We start from the raw sequence: 21,698 nt of genomic DNA, 5'->3' as shown, positions 1-21,698 counted from the left end.
TATGGACGATGGAATATTTTACCGTTTAAATCCCGCTTCTAAGGATAGAGAGCCCGGAGCAGTGTGGAAGCCTGTGTTTTTAGCACAATTATCATTTTACAGTCACACTAGGCAGCGGAGTTTAATGAAGTACGCGCAGGGTGTATTCATGCCTCAGAAATCAATATGTGTTCCCTGAGGGGGACGCACATTAGTGATTAGTTTGTCGGCGGCGTGAGACGGAGTGGCTGTGGCCCCTCGCGGGCGGTAATTCCTGAGTGATGGAGTTGATGGCGGGACCCGGGATTACTGCGCGACATTCCGGTTTCTCCCCGGCCTCCCGTCACCATGCGGGAAAACCGGGCCGGCTTCTCCTCGCGCACTTTAAAACGTACACTTCAGTTAGGAAATAAATTATGAAAACATTCCATGGGATATACCGCATTGTAGCATAAGGCAGGTTATGAATAACATATTGCAAATGGATCAATCATTGTCACTTTTCACAGTATGACATTGTATGCAGAGATGAAATGATAAAAATTGCACATACTGTATATAATTACACAATTTATTTTCAAACGACATACATATGTATGTATACAGTATACCGTTAACATTTATACTGAAAACATGAGAAATACTATTTAGCGCTTTATAATTAATCAGTAAATTTTAATCGAGGCCATACATTATCTTGCATGTCATAGGAAATGCGATGCCTTTAAATAGACCCCCAGCTGCTATTTAGCGGGTTTTTTCCGATGCCAATTGTGCCGTTGGTTTGCTTTCCCCCCCTCCCCCGCCGCGCGCGGGCCTGGGGTAATGTTTGTGTCCTGTCCTCGCACGCTTTGTCTCACCGCCGCCACAGAGCGCCGAGCGTCCCCCAACGCAGGAAATGACCTTGTCCTGTTCTCGCTAAATTAGAATGTGCTACTGAACCCCATGACTGCCAGCTCGCATGGGAACACCAGGGTGTTGAGCACCTCCTAAATTCCCCCCCCGCCTTCCCCCAGTTTGTACTGTAGCTGCAACAAAAGGAGAGGAAGCCATGTCAGAACAGGGTGTTAGCACACCTCCTTCCATCCCCACATTTAGCTGATGCTAGCTGAACAAAGATCGTTTTTTTCTCTCCAATTGAGTTCAGCACATTGAATTACCCTCTATTTTATGTATTCAGCTGCAGTCGTCTGGCAGACCCTTTAATCCAAAGCGACTTGCTCTGCGTGCGTCTCATCCACTTGTTCATGAATACAAATATATATGAATAAGCTGCAGTATCAGCGCCGATAATAACCAGGATAACTGTGGAATAGTGTCAGCCGCTAGATGTTTAGTAGTTTTCAGGGAGAGCCGGTATAAGGGTCTTGTTTTTCACTGAGATGTAATCAGGTTTCCTGCAGAACACTGATCTGACAAATGAACGTTTAGACTGGAGAGGCAGGTTTTTAAAGACAGACACGCAGAAGAAATGAAGCTCCCTGCACAGACTTTAATGACCCTACGGGGCTCCCGTATCTTGTTCGACACAATAGCCACCCGAAAGCTCAAAGGCAGTCATTAATCTTTTACAAACTGTAGACTTTCAAAAGGTGTGTAATTAGAAAATATATATTTTTTTGAAAGAGTATCCCAACCCCCCCTCCCCCTCACCCTGGGGGGGGGTTAAATTGCATGTTATTGAAAAAGCAGAAGTGGTATTTTTGGAGACGGCAGGTGTCTCACTGCTTCCCCCAGAGGGCACTTCTGGTACCCGCTGGTTTTCATTTCAGCCTCTGTCCCGAGCTCTTTCACTGATCCAATTACTCTCCACCCTGCCTTAGGTTAGGAATGCTTAATGCACAGCTAACAACAGCGCTCAAAAGCGGGTCCTTACAATCCAGCGCTGTGGCGATTTGTGCCACGTCGCCCCAATGAGTAAAGGAAATGTTCCAGGGGGAGTCACGCAGGGCAGGAGCTCGACTGAGCAGTAAAATCCGTGGAGGTGACAGCCCCTCCGCCCTCCCTGGCCCCCCCTGACTCTCCTGGTCCCTCTCGCACAGGGCCTGCAGCCGACCTCTCAGGCAGGGTCGTACTCCGCCCTCTCCTACCCGAGCCAACACCTGCTGCCCGTGTCTCCCCCTCACCACTTCTCTGGGGTACCTCTTCCTCTTTTCCCTCTGTTTCTCTCTCGCCGGTTTGCCATGAGGGTGCGTGTGTGCGGTGTGTTTGCATGTGTGCGCGTGTGCGCGTCTGGGCTCCTGCATGTGCAGGGATGTGACCTGCGGCAGCGTCTTCTCCGTCAGTGGCTTTGTTTTGACGTGTGCAGAACTGGTTTGATGTCACCTGACTGCCTTCACAGCTCTCCCCTAAAGTGCACCATCCATTGAAATGGCTTCTGTCACCAGAACAATAGTGCGATTCGTGACTCCGCTGCAGCATGGAAAGAGGTTTTTAATGTGCAAAATTGGTCCATGACATCAAAACAGTGGCGTATTATGTGGTGAATATGTGAACTGCGCACTATTGTTCCAGCGAGTTCCTTGGTTGTATTTCTAAAAGCTTCTGTGCTGTGCATGAAAGATGAAGATTGAAGTGTTCACTTGGTGGGAAATATGGACAATAGCATGTAAATAATTGAGCAGTGGAGGAAATGTCTGAATTGAAACTGCATGACATGTCTGGTTTTCTTTATATATATATTTAGTCAAGTTTATGATATCACAGCCAGTAGACTTGCGCTGCTATCCTTACTGCTGTGGCACAAGGCTGCACAACCCTGGTCCTGGAGGGCCCCAGCGCCCTGTGACTCACTGCCAACAGCACTGGAAGGCACGGTTCAGTTGGTCCAATAAAGGCAGTAATCAGGTTAATCAGGCGCGGTAAGCGCCCGGTCCTCCAGGAATAGGATTGTGGCCACCCGTGGCGGGCGGTGACACGGGTTAGCACCACGGTAACGCCCGCGCTTGTCTCCTAGCGGGAGGACCTGTCCTCGCAGTTCGGCCAGATGAGCCTCAGCCGGCAGTCGTCGGGTGAAGCCCCGGAGCCTCCGCCCTCCACCTACCCCCCCGGCCTCCTCTCCCAGCCGCCCCCCCAGACGGGCTACGTGGTGCCCTCCCCCGGCCACCAGCTGCCCCCGGGGGGCTTCCCGCCGTCAGGGCCCCACATGCCCCAGCAGGTCCTGCCCTCGTCGCAGGGCTTCGTCCAGCAGGCTCCATCTCAGGTAGGCCGGCACCAGGAGCGGAGCCCTCCCCCTGCGGGAATGTAGGGCTCATTTTTCAATCAGCAAACGATGAAGGAAATCTGACAAAGAAGAAAAGAGCCGTGTACCCTGCTGAAAAAAACAGCTGAGGCTAGGTTTTGAAGCAGCTGGTTGCTGGTTGACCAGTCAGACCAGCTCCATATTCAACATGGTTTGACCACCTCAAGCTATGTTTTGAAACAGCTGGTAGCTTGTATTTCAACCTGGTCATAGCTGGATTTTACTTCAGGGTACACATGCATGATAGGAGAAATTCACTGAAGGCTTTAGTGCATTATACTTTTTCTATTTTTTAGTCACCGATACATTGCTCCCACCCACCACACTCAAAGCATGAACAGTCTTACTAATTGTCATTCACGAGCACCTCTCCCTCGATTTATGCTAGTTTTCCTGTTGTACTGGGGACACGGTATGTATGGTTGACATATTTCCCGGCTCACAGGAGATTTGACGCTCCTACACTGAATAGTGTGCGGCCCAGATGACGGGCACAGTGGAGAGGCGTAATTGCTAATTCCACACAGAAGAGGAAGCAGGAGGCGGGGCGTTGCCCCGATTGTCTTTTGTTGTTGTTCGAGCTGTTCGCTTCCATTAACGGCTTCCTGGCTCCCCTGCCTGTTTTCCCATGATCCTCGGCGAGACCTGCTCGCAGTAAGCCTGCCTGCCTGCCTCTCTGGAGGCCCCTGCCGAGGAGCACTGCTTCGCAGGTGACGATTAATCACGTTTAATTGACTTGAACGTGTCGGACAAGGCGGATCAGTGATTTACTGTCTGCCAGATCACAGACCCCGTCTCCAACATCCTCGCAAACTAGCTGCGCGTCTCTGGAGGAGAGCGAGGAGGGAGGGGGAGCGGGGGGGACGCTCCCACAGCACAACCTTTAATGCTACTGCCTTAATCCAAAATGGTGGCTTCGCTTTGGATCCGCACTTTCAGATAGAGCTGAAAAGAAGCCACAATTAACCACGATTAGTATGATTCATTCAGATGATTCATTGATAATAATTAAAAACTCACAGGTTTTTGTCTGGCTTGGACAGAGAGTCATTTCTGATACATTTAAGTAGTACATAATCAGCTGCTCTTGCAGTTCTGTAAGAGATTCTGTTCCACTGGATACTACAGATGGAACACAAAATGGCTCCTGTCAGTAATCTGAAAGTTAAATATAACTGCTTGACTAATTCATTTCTCAGGGGAACTTGTTCATAAGCTTGTTCTACTTATCTTCTCACACATAAAGTCTCTGTCATGTTCAGCCTTATGACTTACCTGTTTTCATGTACCATTCATGTAAAACATTTGCCTATAATGTCATAATGAATGAATAAGATTGCTAGCAAACTGTGTCTGTTTCCAACATAAACCCTCTCCTCAAATATCAGTCCCCTGCCCTACTCCTGTGACCGACCCCACAACCTAGCCCGTATACCATGTGATTAAGGCAAAGAGAGTAATAAATATACAACAAATGAAATGAAGGAATGAAAGAGAGAATAAGAGTAAAAGCATATACGTATAAGAACAGTCAGGTGGACACACGGACTGAGAGAGACATAAAGGAGAGATTTGACACATGTGGAGGGAGGCAGGTTCATACCCCGTGCTGTAATGGAGAGAGGATCTTATTGCAGTGCAGCGATGGTAATGTTGATTAATTGAGGGTATTGCAATCTACATCTTGTGGTCTATATTCATGTGGGTCAAGAGAGGGTCCCATGTGTTATTAAATTCTGAGGATTGTCAGCTATGTGGATTTTCCATATGAATGTACTCAATCAGAAGGGAACCCCAGTGGGTAATAGAGAGGCTGGTTTTATAAGATACATTTTTTGCCATTAAAATTTTTTTTGTGTGAGAGAAATGATTTAAATTCGGATTTTTAAAATCACACTGGGATCATGTTCATTTGAAAAATACGTATAAATAAATATACGGCTCTCCAGTTGAATGGTTTTTTTTTACTTGCAGAGAGTATAATAACAGACGGCTGAATATATTTATTGGCTGTTTTTGTTTTTTTAATGCAGTTCATGGGGTGCAGGTAAAGTGGTTTTCGTATCACAGCCAGCCAGTGCGGTCATTGTTCCCTTTTTGATGTGCCGGTGGTTTTCATATTGCTGCCAGCAGGACATCGGCTGAGTGAGACTGCAGGAGAGACGGTGCGCTGTGCAGAATATGTCCCCCTGTCACTCCACTCCACAGTGGTTCCGCATCCTCGCTCCCCTTCCTTTTTCTCCTATGAGACTGTGTCACGGAAAAAAAGTTCCCCCTCAGAAATGAGTTTCCCCTGTTGTTATGACATCACAATTTAAAGGGAATGTGTTTGAGGGAGAACTGAAGCGACATTTGCTGTCTCTTCAAAAAGCTACAACTCCGTTTGCGTCTAGCGCATAATTTAGTTTGGTTGTGTGACATCCCAAAAAAACAAACCCTCCCTCCGTCTACTTTTCTCCTCCCCCAGGTGCCAGTGTTCTACTACTCCTCCGCCCAGTACCCTACCTCAAGCAGTCAGCAGTACAGGGCCGTCGGCTCGGTCCAGTACGGCACGCACAGGAACCAGCAGCTTGCACAGAGCCCCCAGCAGACAGGTGCGTGTGGGCCAGGCCAAGGGAGCGCGGGTTGGACGGGTGTGTCCCTCAGAGCTCGGATGTCAGCTGCATACGAACGTATAATATTTCACCCCATTAAAGCAGGCATGCTGTTTAGCTTGTGAGTGTGTGTGTTTCTGTTTGTAGATTACGTTTATGCTTTCGGGGGGTGGGGTGAAATATTTGTAATATTTGTTTTGGACAGGCATGGCTAAATCAGTGATGATATTACCATGTTGTGTGCACTGTGGGTTTGTGCGTGTGAGTATCTGAGTACGCATGCATGTGTACCTGCCTGTGTGTGTGATTATGTATGTGCGAGCATGCGTGCGTGTGTGCACATTCGTGCATATGCATTTGTGTGTGTGCGTGTGTGTATGTCTGTGAATATGCAAGCGTGTGGGTGCCTGTGTGCGTGTGTGCGCGCGTGCCTGTGTGTGTGTGTGTGTGTATATGAGACACTCGAGTCCCGGAGTTGAGCAGCTTGACTGGGGGCCGTTGCACTGTAAGAGATTGAGTAGCAGGATCTCACAGTGAACCGGTCTCTTTTTTGGCTGCTCCCTGCTCTTCAGCCCCGCAGCGTGTGACACCAGGCACCTTCTGCAGTGTGACGGTGTGCATGTTCAATTCACAATGTCTGAGCCTGTTACTGCTAATGCTCGCAAATGCTGACTGACTTTCACCAGCTCTCCTTTTACTTCCGCTTTGAAAACAATGTTCCCGGAGAAAAACTGTGTTTATTGAAGTGAGAATTATAATACCGTTTTAAAAATGTGTTGTTAGTGTTTTATTTAGCAGGTTTTGTGACCAGTACTTTATTATTTTCTATGGCTAGAGGCCATACACATAAAGCCCTATCTCAAAACACTGTAAAATTAATGCAGCACTCCATAGCAAGGATAAACATTGCATGCAAACATAAATAAGTCCAATTATTATCAATTCAGGTATTTTCACTTTCTTTTTTTTTTCCATTTTCATGACTATATGTATCATGGACTATAAAACTGCATATTTCAATTTCTGCAGTACATGCATAAATGTATTAGTGTCAACTGTATAGAGTATATATATAATTTTTTAAATATGTAATCTCAAATATTCCTGAATACTGAATACATTCATCACTTACCTGTAAAGGTACGTTCGCCCAGAAGTTGGCTGCTCTTTTTCCTGGGGAAAGGATGGTAAAAGTTCTCAGGCGAGCATAAGTGAAGCACATTTCTGTGAAAGTTGATTTGCAATTGAAATGAGCGTCATTTACATTTGGTTATTTTACGCACGCTTCAGGGGTATTGCGTGTCTCGCTGAGCCTTCCCTGTAATTACCATTTCTCCGTCTCTGTTAGGGCGCTCATTAGCATACTTGCCCATACGCAAGAGAAGGCGGGCTGAAAGGGAGGAGGTAAATGTGACAGAGATGGAGTGATAGGAACAACCTCATAAACCCCTCCAGGGCGCTTCTCACCAGCGAAGCCACCCCAACATCCACCCAGCCACCCGGCTCTGCGCTTGATTACATCTGTCTGGAAGATACCGGAGATGTATTAAACTACACCGATCCAAGCGCAGTGAGCTTCGTTCGTAACTGCAAGCAACACGTGTTGTGAAGTGGCACCTTCTTACCTGGGGGGTCAAAGGGCACCTTCTCAGCCCAGTGATTTGCACATCCATTTTTTCTGTCGGGCAGTTTTCATCGTGACCGTGTCATCAGTTCTGCTGAACCAGGGAGAGTTCAAACCCTGTACAGCTGAGAGAGGCAGACTGCGAGACATGTACATGTAGTTAACCAGGGAGCGACTGAGGGAGGTAGCGGGTCACTGCCTTCGGTCAGAGGAACGGTCCCTCTGCAAAACCACTGCAGTGCTGTTGGTAGTGCAAGCGCTGGCAGATTTAGGCACGCTGTGGTTTGGTGATTGTCAGCAAAGCGGGTGTGGCAGATTTAGGCACGCTGTGGTTTGGTGATTGCAGCAGTGCAGTAAAGCGGGTGTGGCAGATTTAGGCACGCTGTGGTTTGGTGATTGCAGCAGTGCAGTAAAGCGGGTGTGGCAGATTTAGGCACGCTGTGGTTTGGTGATTGCAGCAGTGCAGTAAAGCGGGTGTGGCAGATTTAGGCACGCTGTGGTTTGGTGATTGTCAGCAGTGCAGTAAAGCGGGTGTGGCAGATTTAGGCACGCTGTGGTTTGGTGATTGCAGCAGTGCAGTAAAGCGGGTGTGGCAGATTTAGGCACGCTGTGGTTTGGTGATTGTCAGCAGTGCAGTAAAGCGGGTCTGCAGTGCCTGCCGGGGAAGCGTGCTTTATGAAGTCTAATAGCCGGGGGCTCTGGAGACTGGAGCACGGCTGAGATTAGATTAGGATCCAGCAGAGATAAATCTTGTCGGGACCAGAGAAGAGCGTTTTCGCAATCCTGCTTCCTGTTGTTTTCATTTGAAAAGAAACAGCCGCCTTCCTACCCTTCCCGTTATCATTTTTTCACATAAATCTTTTTCCCTCCACATTAAATTATGCAACAGTCAATGTTTGATCAGCGGACTGAAGTAACTGGACTCTTTAGTGGAAGCTGAGGCTGGAATTTGTGTCCAGAAGTGAATTAGATTAATTGATTTGTTTATGTTTCAGTTTTCTCTTCAGTTGTGTACAGACCCTGCTGTGTTTGCTGAATCACTTTTTAAAATGTACACGCATCAGACAGCAGAGAGAAGCCAGAGGACATATCAGAAAATAGCACAATCCATCACACACAGACGCTTACTTTGATCAGGTTGTCTGTGGTGGTTCACTGAACAACAGCCATTTTGTTTTTTTACCCATTAATTCAGCTCTTTGTTTAGCCAGCCAATTATCAGTGTTGAAAAAAAGTAAAATACTGCCTGTCACATGTGCCCATGGTTCTGAATAATAATATGACATGGGCAATAAAACCAGTTGGTTGCATCAGTGGCACCAAAATATACAGCATTAAATTTGTATGCTGTTTCTTCCTACATTCTGAAGCTTGTAGTTGTAGATCATTTAAAATCAAACTGCCCAATTTAGATTAGATGGGACTATAGTACCCAGAAGGCAGTGGGAGGACATTCAGTCCCCAGCTCCCAGAAGGCAGTGGGAGGGACTGCTGTTGGAAGAGCATCAGCACACCGGGTGAGATCCTTAGAAGGGTCCTGAGCCCATCCTGTTAAAAATAACACACACTCCACAGGGTCCAGTTTAACACATCCCACTCGTCTCACACATTCACACACTGTGGCCATGTCTTTGTTAGCACAGACTGCGTGAGTATTTGCTCATTAAAATAATTGGCGTGTATTTTGCAGTACCAGTCTGTCCTGCACCCAGAGAAAGCTCCAAAATGATTAAACCTGGGGAAAAAATGATGGGGAAAAAATAATTACAGATTGGTTCTGATGTAGAAGTATCACAGGACACACACATGCTCACACACACACACACACACATACGCACACACACAACAGGAATGCACATACCCACACGCACACGCATGCACACATACACACACAAACACACAACAAACAACAAACACACACAAACATGTCGCATGCACGTTCAACTGAGCTGGGAGACTGCAGCTGCAAATTGTGATTTATGTGGGTGATCTTTGTGTCAGGGGAAGTTATGAAACCCCTCGCTCACAGCCCAAGCTCTTCTTGGGCTCGCCAAATTCCACCACACACCTCCAGGAGGCCACAGGGGCCTGAATAGCACTCCCTTCTCATCTGAGAGCTTCTCTGGGCCCCGCCTGCGAACGGCAGTCTGTCAGAGGGGTCAGTGTGACGTGTAGAGACGCACAGTGACGCAACACTCTAGCCGTAGTTCTAGCCGTAGGACTAGCCGCAGCACTAGCTGTAGCACTAGCCGTAGCACTAGCCGTGGCACTAGCCATAGCACTAGCTGTGGCTCTAGCTGTGGCTCTAGCCGTGCCTCTAGCCGTAGCACTAGTCGTGCCTCTAGCCGTAGCACTAGCCGTGCCTCTAGCTGTAGCACTAGCCGTGCCTCTAGCTGTAGCACTAGCTGTGCCTCTAGCTGTAGCACTAGCCGTGGCTCTAGCTGTGGCTCTAGCCCTAGCACTAGTCGTGGCTCTAGCTGTAGCACTCGTTGTAGGACTAGCCGCATTCAGTCAAAAGCCGCAGATCCACTGACACGTGGCCAGGTGAGAGCGGTGAGAGCGGCCCTGGTCAGGTCGTTCAGTCACATAGCTCCCTTTCGAATCTCTACCTTAATTGACCAATTGGCCCAGTGATTGGAGTTAATGGCGGTCAAACGGTCGGCGGTGAACTCGGAGCGCGGAGATGTAAGAACGGCGGCTGCTGGGGGAGCGCTCACTGGGATTGCGTTGGGAAGGAGCGCTCAGCAAACCCAGCTGCCGTTATTAGATCTGCTGCCTGAAATATGAAAATCCCACCTCCCATAAGCGAGAGGCAGGGACGGAGCAGCGACCGCTCTGAGCACCACACCTCCATAAAAGTGTCAGAGGATGTGAAGTAACAGATGTGCTCGGCCCACACCACCCCCCCCCCCGCGGCATTCTTTACATATTCATGAGGATGACCCTCGCCTCCTCATTAAATTCCTTTGGAAAAGGGATTCGCCCTCTCGCCGGAGAGAGAAGAATGCACACGCTGTGAATTCTCTGCATAAGCACCACCTTGCAGGGATAATGTTCCCTCTCGGAGCACCTCAGCGACGGGACCCTCACTTTGAGTGAGGAGACATTCTACACGCGACCTGACGTTTTCGGGGGCAAAGGCCGCAACTGGAAGACGTTTCGCTGCCTGAAATAGCCACAACGCCGACGCAACCGGCCTTCCATTTCCGAGCTCTTGATACAGATTATATTCAGCCCATCCTCTAGAACCGAAGACTATGGAAAGTAGAACTGCGCTATCAAAAGGTGACAGTGGAGGTACATTTTTGTTCTTCAAGCATCAAATTTCCCAAATGTACCCTGACAGTACAGTAATGTTCTCTTTGGGAACAAATGAATATATTTTGCAAGCAAAAAAGGTACAAATTAATTATATATCGTTACTGAAGAATACCGCCCCAGTGGCACTGTTCGTACCTTCATTTCTGAGAGCGTGCGGGCTATTTGAGTTCCCCTGTACAAGGGCATCGACTAAGGACATAACTAATAAAAACTCAAATCTATTTTCCAGTAAAGTGCAATGAGGCCGGCTGCGCTTTTAACGGCGGACGCTTTCAGATGGACGGCTCCTCGGAAGCCGCCGCGGCGGCCTAATGAGGAGTTATGCCCGGCAATTACGCCTCCCGGGTCGCCATGGCGACGGAGCGGCACCCGGGGGCCCCGGGGGCGGCCGGTGTCGCGCTCCGCGCCGCGGCGGGTCCGATCCCGGGCCTGATTGCATTGGTCTGATCCCGTTATCTGCATGGGTGATGGATGCGGCGCGCCGGGCCGCTAATGCGGTTTGGCGATCGGGACGGGCGGACAGTGAGGGATGAGGCAGAGCTCAGCACTTGGGATTATTAGATGAAGGCCCGGGCTGGAGTCCTGCTGCGCACTGGCCCTCCGCTGTTAGACCGACGCGCCCGTTACCGCCGCCTCGTTCATATTGATCCCCCCGTTTCGCATCCGTCTCCAGGAAATCATATCATCACCTGCAAGCCTTTTATTTACTGCCCGAGCCGGGGTTCTTACGATCGGCCGCCTCGTGCGCGTGTGCGTACGCGCGCGCGTGAGAAAGAGAGACGGAGCTAAAGGTATACTTCTTCTGTTCATTGCTGTAATGCATTTTTCAACAAGCATGTCTGTAAGAGAGAAAGTGAGAGACAAAAGGAGAGACAGAGAGATGGAGAGGTAGAGAGATTGAGATGTTGTCAGAAAGGTGAATGTGATTGACTGTGGAGGGGAGGGGTTGAAAGAACTTGAAACGCCCTCCCATCACGATGAACGCTCGCCTCCCTAATACCCTGGCCATGATCACTGGCAATCAACCTGTCAGGCTGACAGAGAAAACAGAGAACACAGGCCACAAGACTATCCCAACTGCCGGAATAAATCCCAGAGTGTCACCCCCCCTCCCTGCAATCAGAGGGCGCTGTGTGCACTTTAGACTGATTTGCCCCCCAGCCCCAGCACGGATGAAAACAGGCTGGACACAGACAAAAACATCCTCACTCCTTCTGGGTGTGCCAAGGAAATGATGCGAGTAAAAATACTAAAATACATTTAAAAGGCACCTTGGGAAGGTCCCAAGAATAACAACATAAAAGTATCCCAACATAAAAGCCAGACTAGAGAAAGTGTTTGTTTGGCTAAACCAAGAATTTATTGATTAGCCCTGCAAGGCCTGCTACTGAGTGTGTGCTTTGCCTGTCTAATGGCATACTGTGCCTGAGTTCCATTTTAAAATGCTTATTGATTTTACCTTATTTCATTGACACTTTTATCACAAATCAAAAAATATGTTTTTTATATTCAAGATAAAAAAAAATACAAAATAAAGAACCTAGATGCTTGGTTGTTGAGGCCTAGGCTATCTGTGGTAGTTACTATTGAGCGGTTGTTGTTTTTTATACCCATATTGCACAATTGATTAAGCTACCACCAGGCACTATGTTCCCAGCTCCCTTACACTCAAAGCAGAAAGCTTCGTTCTATCTTCTCAGTGTGTCTCAGTTGTAGCTACAGGCTAGATAGGAAACCTCATCTTTAATATTCTCCACAATATTTTTTAAATTCTCCACCATTGTAGCAAGTGGATACCAGCACAAATTAATATAACCGCAGGGTAACGGTCACCTGGCACCTTTCCGTTGTCTGTCAGGATGATATTGAGTGGCTCACAGTGTCGTCTGAGGTACAGCAGTCTCCCTGAGGAGGTCCGTGTTCATCGCAAATGAGTCTATTTATCTTTCATTACCATTCACACAGTTCGGCAAAGGAGTAGACACTTCCTGATGCCTGGGATGTAAGGGGTCGAGGAGCGATGTGGAGCAAGAAAAGGAAGATAGATAGAGATTCCACGAGTATTTATTTATTTATAACTCATTTCTCATTTGTACTGATGACCTGGGGAAGAAAGGCGAGGAGGCAAGGCGATTTATTGTACGGGCTCTCGACTGTGGAGACGGGGTTGGTGATTAGATGCCCAGATTGAGATATTCAGTTTGGGAATTTGAGTAAGACAGTGAGGTTAACAACCCGTGCACTTTTGATAAGTGCCACGGGATCTTTAATAGCCACAGAGAGTTAGGGCCCCGATTTAGTGTCTCGTCGGAAAGCTAGCGTCTCGTACTGCGTGTAGGAGTGTGTAGATAGCTTTATGCTTTGAATGGGAGCGCTGCGTCCATCAGAGTGCTTTTAGGGCTCTCCGGTCTTATGAATGGCAGTTATAAACTCAGTTTAATGCCCGCGGTACCGAGAATAAACTGAGTTTCTCTCACCGTGCATACCTCGAGTCTGCTTGGATCAGTATGCTACTGTCATGTGGTTTAGCTAATAAAGACAAACCTTGCTTAGTATGTGTCCCTTGTTTTGTAACAGTGCATTTCTGCTGAGGATGACAGCTGTATTGTGGGCTGGAAACAGTTAGCCTTCGATGGTGCTTGAGCTCTACCTGAAACGGTTTGCTCCCTGAAGTTAGAGACAGCGTGAAAAGTTCCAGAGATAGCGTTTGATTGTAAAATGGAAAAGTCTGTTGTCCGAAGGGTACTCTATACATAGAGAACTTTGGGCAAGCAGTACCTGACTGAAGCTGTGAAATTTTTCATTAGAAAAAAACAAGCAGAGACTGTCTGTTCTTTATTTTGACAGGCACAAAATGGCGGGCGTAATCACAGTCATCCGCTCTGTGGGCTCGGAGCTAGCCCTAGACAGTGAGTGAGTGACAGCGTCGTCTTTTTCAGGTGGAGGAGTTGGAGGCAGACAGCTTATTTCAGACAATTAAGTCTTTGAGGAGATGGAAGCAGTGCATAATCAATCTATCAGCCGGGAGAAAGAGTGCTTTGCTAAGGGTATGATTACCACTGGGCACTGCGGTAAACACACACGCTCTGAGACAAAGACCTGCTATTTTTACATTACTGCCATTTGTCTCCGATTCTCAGAGTGCCACAAAGCTGCTGAATTTCAGGCTGCTCTTGACTCTGCTTATGCATTGTCACAGGAATGCTGGAGTATTTCCACATATGAGCAAGTGAATACTTCCATCGTGTGTTTACTGCCATTCGTTTTTGTGGAAGGCTATTCAATTGTACAGACTGGAGAATGAAGTATCTCTCACAATTGATGTACGTTTTGGAGGAATTTTTACGACAGTAGCTGTGCTTACTTGTATACTCATGGATGCCACAGCCTTATAAGGACTCTGAAAGTAATTACTAATTGTGCCACATTTGTTTTGGATTGTCAACTTGGTTTGGCAAATGTTTTGTGTTAAGGCCAACTACAGTCAGGTTTTTGCACAGTGCACTGCATAGCATTTTCACAGATATACTTGCTAGGAGTGATATAATTACTGTCCAGACAGTACTGGGCAGTCCTCAAGGCAAATTAACTCCTCATGGTGTGGTGCTTATTCTTAAGGCCAGTCCAATTTTTATATTCAAGCCATTTGGCCTCTTTTTGAAATCCATCTACACGGAAACAAGAAACAATTCATAGTGAAGTGTCCTCATTATAAGCCAACTGGTACTTTTGAAATTCTATAGCACTGCCTCCTTCTGTGACACAAATTGGGAGTTTTTCCCTCTAGGTGCTTCCCCTACAAAGGTACACTTTAATGAAAGGAATTTTTGGCAATCTGTACAGTATTTCACAACTTAATTAATACAATGGCATCTTTCACTTCTGTTACATTCATTTTTAGAACTTCCTGACATTGGTCACAGTGTATAATTGGTCTTTGGCTATCGTTATGAGAGAACTGAATAAAATAATTGCATATGGAATTTTGACTATAATATAAATCACTTAAAAACAGTATGGCAAAGAATGCATTTTGGGCTATATTGAAAATGGAGTCTTAGGTACAAATCATGAAATATTTAATATCTGAATGGAATATTTCCAGAGCTAATTTAGTTTTAGACATTACTAATTATTTGTTGGCTAGAGGCAGAATCTCATTTTGAAGGATATTTCCCAGAATGACATTTGTCAATTATTTATTTTAAAAAAACATTTTTGACCTCCAAATAAGATAAAAACTTCAATGATAATTGTACTGTCATGTCAGTTTTTTTTTCATTCAGCATTTGGCGTCCCTTCAATAGCCATTTTATATTACGGGACCTAAGTAGTATAAGTAAATACTTAAGTCACGTACAATCCTCCATTTCCAGTAGTTGTTCAGGAAACAGAGGGTGTAGGTGGAGGTGGGGGGGGACTTTACGAGCCTCATTAGTGCCCAGGCTAATGAAATGGAGTGTCAAATGAGTGTGTATCGGCCGGCGAATTCCTCAACAGACCAGCCTCCCGTCCTCACATAATGACTTCCACGAAAGATATGCAAATCAGCCTGATTATTCAGGATTAGAGATTTAAAGAGGGAGGATAGTAAAGGGTTTATTTGTCCAGCAGTAACGTGGAGAGGACTAAACTGGAATATTAAATTAACTGCTTCTAATTAGCTTGTGAAACTCTTTTGGCAGACTGTTAAGACTGCGACACCGCTTCAGTCATCAGCTCACTGCCGCTGTTCCGAGATCAGCGCCCAGCCTATCCGTCATATTAAGGGTTAAAGGTCAGAGTGCAGCTTCAGCTGGCTCATTGGCTGGAGAAATAGACCAGTAGTGTACGTGCGCCGCTCATTCATAGACATAAATGCATTATGAGGTATCACGACCCTACGTGTCATCATTGGTCTTACCCTGTTGGCTTGGTGCTGACTTGTGTGACATTAAACCAGGATTTGCTTCAAAGTTGCTCGTCATTTCAGAATGGTGACGCAAAAGCAATCAAGACTTTCAAGACAAGTTTTTATGGTCATCGGAGATGAGAATCTGACAACTAACAGCTTTTCATTTTCTCATACTGTACCCTTGTAAGAGAAGTCTGCATTGTCTGCTGTAGACCCTCAATGTGTTCATATAGGTAGATGTATAACTGTATCTTCCACAAGGTTCTAAACCGGAGATGCTCACTTACCACAGCGGGCCCTACTTCAGTCTTCAGGAATTGTGGCTCCCAGTAATTGTGTGGTTTGGTTAATTATTCATATTTTTCAATATGATCCTTCATGACATACGTTTTATTCACTGGCTGAATGCTTTTTTTTTACCCCTTCATTCACGTTTTAGAAAACCAAGCTCTCATTAAGTGGATGTTGTTGTGGTAATGTTCAAATGAAGATGTTACTCATTCATTGACGGACATTAATATCAAACCAAATTGATATTAAGCCATTAGAGCGGATTTGCTAAGAGGACTATGGGATGCGAGTCTCATAGTCTGGGGGGATGAAATACGCACAATATCCTCAATGTGGCCTGATATCAGCATCATAATTCTACTGTGACCGCAATAGTCAGTTATCAGTACAGTCATAGCCCTGCTCATTCCCTATGAATATGCGTGTTAGCTCACCCGGTACGTGATTGCACCTCCCTGTGGAAAGGGTTGTTATAGCTCTCACTTCCCTCCTCCACATCGGCCAGGTCAGGGCACGGCAAGGCGACAAGTGTTTATCCACCGTCAGCGCCGTAAGGAGAAACGCATAATCGCTAGCCGTCAGAGCCACAAATAAGCTCTACAGAGAGCGCACGCTCATTTGGTATTCACCGTGAAACTGTTTGATTGTTCCGCATGATTAATAAGCATACCCTGATTAAAATAAGGACCAATTAGCAGCCTTTTTTGAAAACCTGATTGTGTCTATGAGAGCACTTAAGTCCAACAAATATAACCACAAGCAACTCAAATCACTGGATGGTCAAATGTCAGTTAATTCTCAGATCACTCTGACCTTTTTATTTAAAAAAATATTTTTAATTTATAAATGCTTCTGCTATTGTAATTCCATTTTAGCCTCTGGCTCCCCCCCCCGTCAGAAAGGTGGCAGGCCCGGCGGTCGGGCGGAAATGGCGGCGTGCCAGCCGGTGAGGTCCGGGAGTTGAGCCGAATTCTCCGGCCCAGTAGCCCGTGTCCTGAGAGCCGGTGTACAGAGCGATCTCGTCCCGCCATTAAGGCGAGCTGTGGGTGCCACAGGAATAGCAATGGCTGCTCGGGCTCATTATAGGAAGGCTGATAGCATCGCGTGGCTACGGCTCATTAAACAGGGGGAAACACAGGCAGCCTCGCTGCGAGGAGATGGCGCTTTGATGGGAGCTTTATGCGCTTCCTTCCCTTTGCCCACAATACCGCCGAACCCCCCCTCCCCCCTGCGCCATCCCGCCAACAATAAAAGGGAGAAAGATCCTGGCAGGTAGTAATGCAGGTAGCGTGAGCGCCTGCCGGCTGGCCCCGCCATCGGAGGTCAGGAGCGCGGTGGCTTTTGTTTCCCGGTTCACCTCCAGATGCCTGATAAAGGGAGCTTAAACCCCCCCCACCACCACCACCCCCAAACGGCCCGGTTTGGAACGATCCATTACGGAGAGGCGTTTGGGTCCTGGGGAGGCGCCGGCAATCCTTCATACGCACAAAAGCCCCGCGGCCGCCTCTCCAGACGCAGTCTTTCGCCGCTTTAATTAGAAGATAAATCAAAAAACCTGGAATGAGGTGTGTGTGTGTGTGTGTGTGTGTGTATGGGGGGGTTAGCAATGGCGTCCTGCGCATTGTTCAAATATTGTTTTCCTGGTAGGAGCGATGGCTGGGGTGAGCTCTTAGCTCTGCGGCGGGGTGGGGGTGGGGGGGCTCAGCTGCAGCGCAGCGCCGTTCACTCCCGCTAATTGATGGGTTATTGTTGTGTGGCTTTCAGCATAGAGCCTCTGCCAGGCTGCACAATGACACTTTGTCTGCAAGATTAATTGGGATGCTTTTCTTCCGAATGCACCGCGAACTCAGGAGAGCGCTAATTAGCTCGCTCGTGCTCCCCAGAGCTCCCCCCCACCCCACCCCACCCTCAGCGTGCGGTCTGCGGTCCAGGATGAATCGGCCCTGGCACCGGCAGGGTTTTGGGAAGGCTAAGGGGGCGGGCCCGGGCCATTGTTCTGTCTGCCATCTTCTCTCTCATTACATTGTGTAAACACGAGGCCCCCGTCTCTCAGCGATTGGCCGACGTGTTTTCTGTCGGATGCGGAAAGGAGCTAATCAGAATGATTCGGTTTTTACGCAACGCGCTGAAACTGGAGCCGGATAAATATCAGTCCCTCGTCTCGTTGTTATTGCTCTCGTTTTTTTCTGAGAGAGAGGGAGAGAGAAAGTGAGAGAGGGAGGGGAAGTGAGAGAGGGAGAGTGAGAACGTGACAGAGCGGGAGAACGTGACAGAGAGAGGTACAATTCCTGCCTTTGTTTTCTATCCTGTATTAGATGTTGAGTGAAACCCTTTGCTCTTTCTTGTATCAGTGAGATTCATCTTAACCTTCCTCCAAAAATAGACAGACCTCTGGCTAGATTTGTTCTGTTAAAGGAAATTGGGTTGGTACAAAGGATAAATTGAACTGACCTTAGTTCATACTTTCATCTGAACCTCCCAATCCTTCAAGCTGAATCAGAAACCAGGAGGCGACCAGTTATAACGGTTACAAATTTGCTCTGAGGGGAGGGGGTCTGCAAAATAATCCGTCATTTCAGTAGTGGGGGGGGGGCATGGTAGGAGGGGGGCCCTGAAATTAATGAAAACCTGCATACACAGTGGCCCCCAGGGCCAGTTTAGAAACATTGTTCTACGCCAACAACTTCTATGACAGCTTATAACTTATCTTTTGTGTGCTTTCAGCTCTGTAGAGCAGCATAGTAGTTAGCCTTTCAGATTTAATTAGAGCTTAGGGTTGCTACGGAGTGCTGAGCTACGCAGGCTTAACCTGACACACAGGGACAGGCTACGGAAGCACAGTCAAGTGAGGTTTCATCAACCCTATGATTGGTGGGGCCACCATACAAGTATGTTGTCAATCATTGACTCCTGTGAACCAATCGGGATGGTGCCCTCTCTAGCAGAACAACATGGTTATTACAGAACTATGGTTCGTGTGGATTCACCCTCCCACTCTCTCTTCTGGATGCCAGGACAAGCTCAGATTCCTCCTGTACTCTGGAAACGTGAGATGTTTGTAGAGTAGTTTCACAGAGGGGGGGGGCTGGGGGGGATTTTTGCATCCACTACAACTATACTTTGTTTTTGGCCCATGAATAAATAATTCATCCAGCATGCTACACCTGGACACTTGTTTTTCACCCATCTGAAAACAAGGGATGATCACTTATTCGATTAATCCGGCATGGAGAGGATTTTCATCAAATTAAGTGCTGCACCTAATGCCGACAGTGAAATCCTAGAGGCATTACATCAGGTACCAAAAATGCAAACAGGAACCAGAGAAAATTACGACGGCATGGCATGGAACAAAGCCATCGGGTAGTGTACTGAAATGACCCCAAAGCCAAAACAATGTAAGACGCGGTGTCCTGCCTGAATTGGGAGTTATAACCATAAGGTGGCAGGTGTGTTCGGCATTTCAGGGAACTGTTGTGGTATCCTTAAACTTGGTACTTGGAAGCTAAATTACTAACTATTCAGCTGTCCAGAATGGTAAACTACACATTGTGGAAGTTACCTTAGATGTCTTCTGAGAAAAGAAATTGAGATAATAATGTGACTGCTATTTCTTTTTTTCTCTCTTTCTCACCAGGTTACCCACCTGTTTTATCCAATCAGCAGCCAGGATTCCAAACTCTGATGGGTGTACCACAGCAACCCCAGAACCAGAACCAGAACATGATGTCCAACCAACAGGGGAGTCAGGTTCACGGTGTGATGGTTCCATACCCCCCTATGTCTTCATATCAGGTGGGCCTCTCATCCGCATCCAGTCATAAGGGGTTATCCATAAAACAGGCCTATCCGAGCACACAAACAACATCAATCAGAGTTAGGAAAACTGATGCCATTATATTGCTAAATTATATTACCAAACAATATTGGCCGAAGACAGCAAAACAAGAATATGTTAAGATGTTAGCTAGCAAATAATCAATGGAATTATATAGCAGCATAAATCAACTGGTGATATTTATTCAATTAAAAAGTAAACTTTCAAAAAGCTTCTCTCCAGGAAAATAAGCCATAGTACCACGTGCGTACTCATTAGCATTATGCCACTGATTAAACTGCACAATTGCAGGTTAAAGAAACTGAGTAACTGAGACTTGTGTGTGGTGCTTTTGTGGAGCTTGTGGCCCTTATGTGTATCACCTCATCTCCCTTACCCAGGTACAAATGACACAGGGTTCTCCAGGGATACCCCAGCAGTCTTACCAACAGACCATCATGTTGCCTGGTCAGTCAGGTCAAGGGGCGGTGCCCAACCAGGGCGTCCCTGTGTACTGCAACGTGATGCCACCCTCCCCGCCTGGCAACCTGCGACTGGTGGGCGCCCCCTGCCCATCCAGCACTGTGCCCGTCGTCCAAGCCAGCTGCCGAACCAACTGCACCAGCCTCAGCAGCCCAGGCTGGCAGGTCAAGTACTGACACCAGAGGGGGCTGCAGGCAGTCACTACTAGTGCTGGCAGAGTGAGGCCTTGTCAGCCTCAACACGGGTAGGGCTATTATGAGCTGTCGCCCTGCTTTCAAGTGATGTCGGATTTACGATCAGTTCGAGTTTCCCACCGGAAAGACCCGCGTGAATACCTTATTATATCAGATGATCACGTCGGAAACGGGGATCGAAAATGGCCGAGCAAAACACCAAGTCCTCTGTGAACCATACGAAATGTCGTACAATAAAACCATAAGTGCGCCGCAGCTACAAATTTGAAACAGACAGACATCCTTTGATAAAGATAATATTGCAGCGTTTAATTAGCTGTGGTATTTGCATTTGTGACCCCAAGAAATAGACAAAAATTGCTTGCTATGTAACTTGCTAGTCGATTGCTAGCCTAGAATGTAAACAGTCCGATAGGAGCTAACACGTAGCCACACATAAGTTATCTTGCAATTTTCCGGCCACAAAGCGTGTGAACGTGTGAAGCAGTCGGGTGGCCGAGTTGTGATCAAGCTAACAAACCGACATCACTCGAAAACGCCGACAGTCACTTACCGGTTTGAACCAATCACAGCATTTCACTATGGAGAACAGTTCTTTGAGGAATCAGGAATCGACAGCTCATGGTAGCTCCACCCATTATAGGAGGATCCGTTAAGCCCCAATCTCACATGACTAGTTCATGACACACTCCCCCACCCCACCCAACCCTCACCCCCAACACCAACCAGTGCACTGGACATTTCTAACCATGGCCTTTAATTGCAGGGGAGGAGAGCAAAAGTGGCAGATATTCTGTAAAAAAAGAGAAAAACTCAGTAATAATTGATATGTTTGCTGGTAAATGGTGCATACTTTAGTCCTGTTCCTTCACAGGAGGCCTTTGTAGCTTAGCGAGGTGACATGCATTCACTGGGTGAAGATCTCTTCCTTTTCACTGATCACCACTGTGTAGATTGTAATAAACCTAAAACTGGATTAGTTTTGTACTTTGTGTTGAGTTTGTGAAGCTGAAAGTATTTAAGACTATATTATATATACACACATATATAGATACATATATATATATATATATATATAAAATATATATATATATTAAAACTAAAACAATTATACTGTACCAAAGCTGTAATGGGACTGCTGTACTGAAAGCATAATTTATATACACAATAGAATTTTATATGGCTATATACTGTATTGTAGTGTTTAAACACAATAAAAGATTATTTGACCTTGAAAAGAGAGGTCACATTTCTAACTCT

At 46.8% G+C, this 21,698-nt stretch overlaps 1 protein-coding gene across 6 annotated transcripts in view; it reads left to right on the top strand.

The window, feature by feature from the left end:
* arpp21 (cAMP-regulated phosphoprotein, 21) overlaps window positions 1-21,694 on the top strand; it is a 78,208-nt gene extending 56,514 nt beyond the window's left edge. For 5 of the 6 annotated variants that reach the window (XM_061254123.1, XM_061254125.1, XM_061254128.1 and 2 more), the window contains 5 exons: window positions 2,022-2,117; window positions 2,936-3,181; window positions 5,688-5,814; window positions 19,582-19,739; window positions 20,163-21,694. In XM_061254123.1, coding sequence (XP_061110107.1) covers window positions 2,022-2,117; window positions 2,936-3,181; window positions 5,688-5,814; window positions 19,582-19,739; window positions 20,163-20,420 — 885 coding nt within the window. In that variant the 3' untranslated portion in view covers window positions 20,421-21,694. The remainder of the gene's footprint in view (window positions 1-2,021; window positions 2,118-2,935; window positions 3,182-5,687; window positions 5,815-19,581; window positions 19,740-20,162) is intronic. The other variant, XM_061254126.1, reaches the window with a different exon arrangement.
* Window positions 21,695-21,698: the final 4 nt, after the last annotated feature.

This window comes from Conger conger, chromosome 9 (genome assembly GCF_963514075.1).
Source record: "Conger conger chromosome 9, fConCon1.1, whole genome shotgun sequence".
NCBI lineage: Eukaryota > Metazoa > Chordata > Actinopteri > Anguilliformes > Congridae > Conger > Conger conger.
The sequence above is the reverse complement of the archived record's forward strand: the minus strand, read 5'-3'. Positions and strand labels throughout refer to the sequence as shown.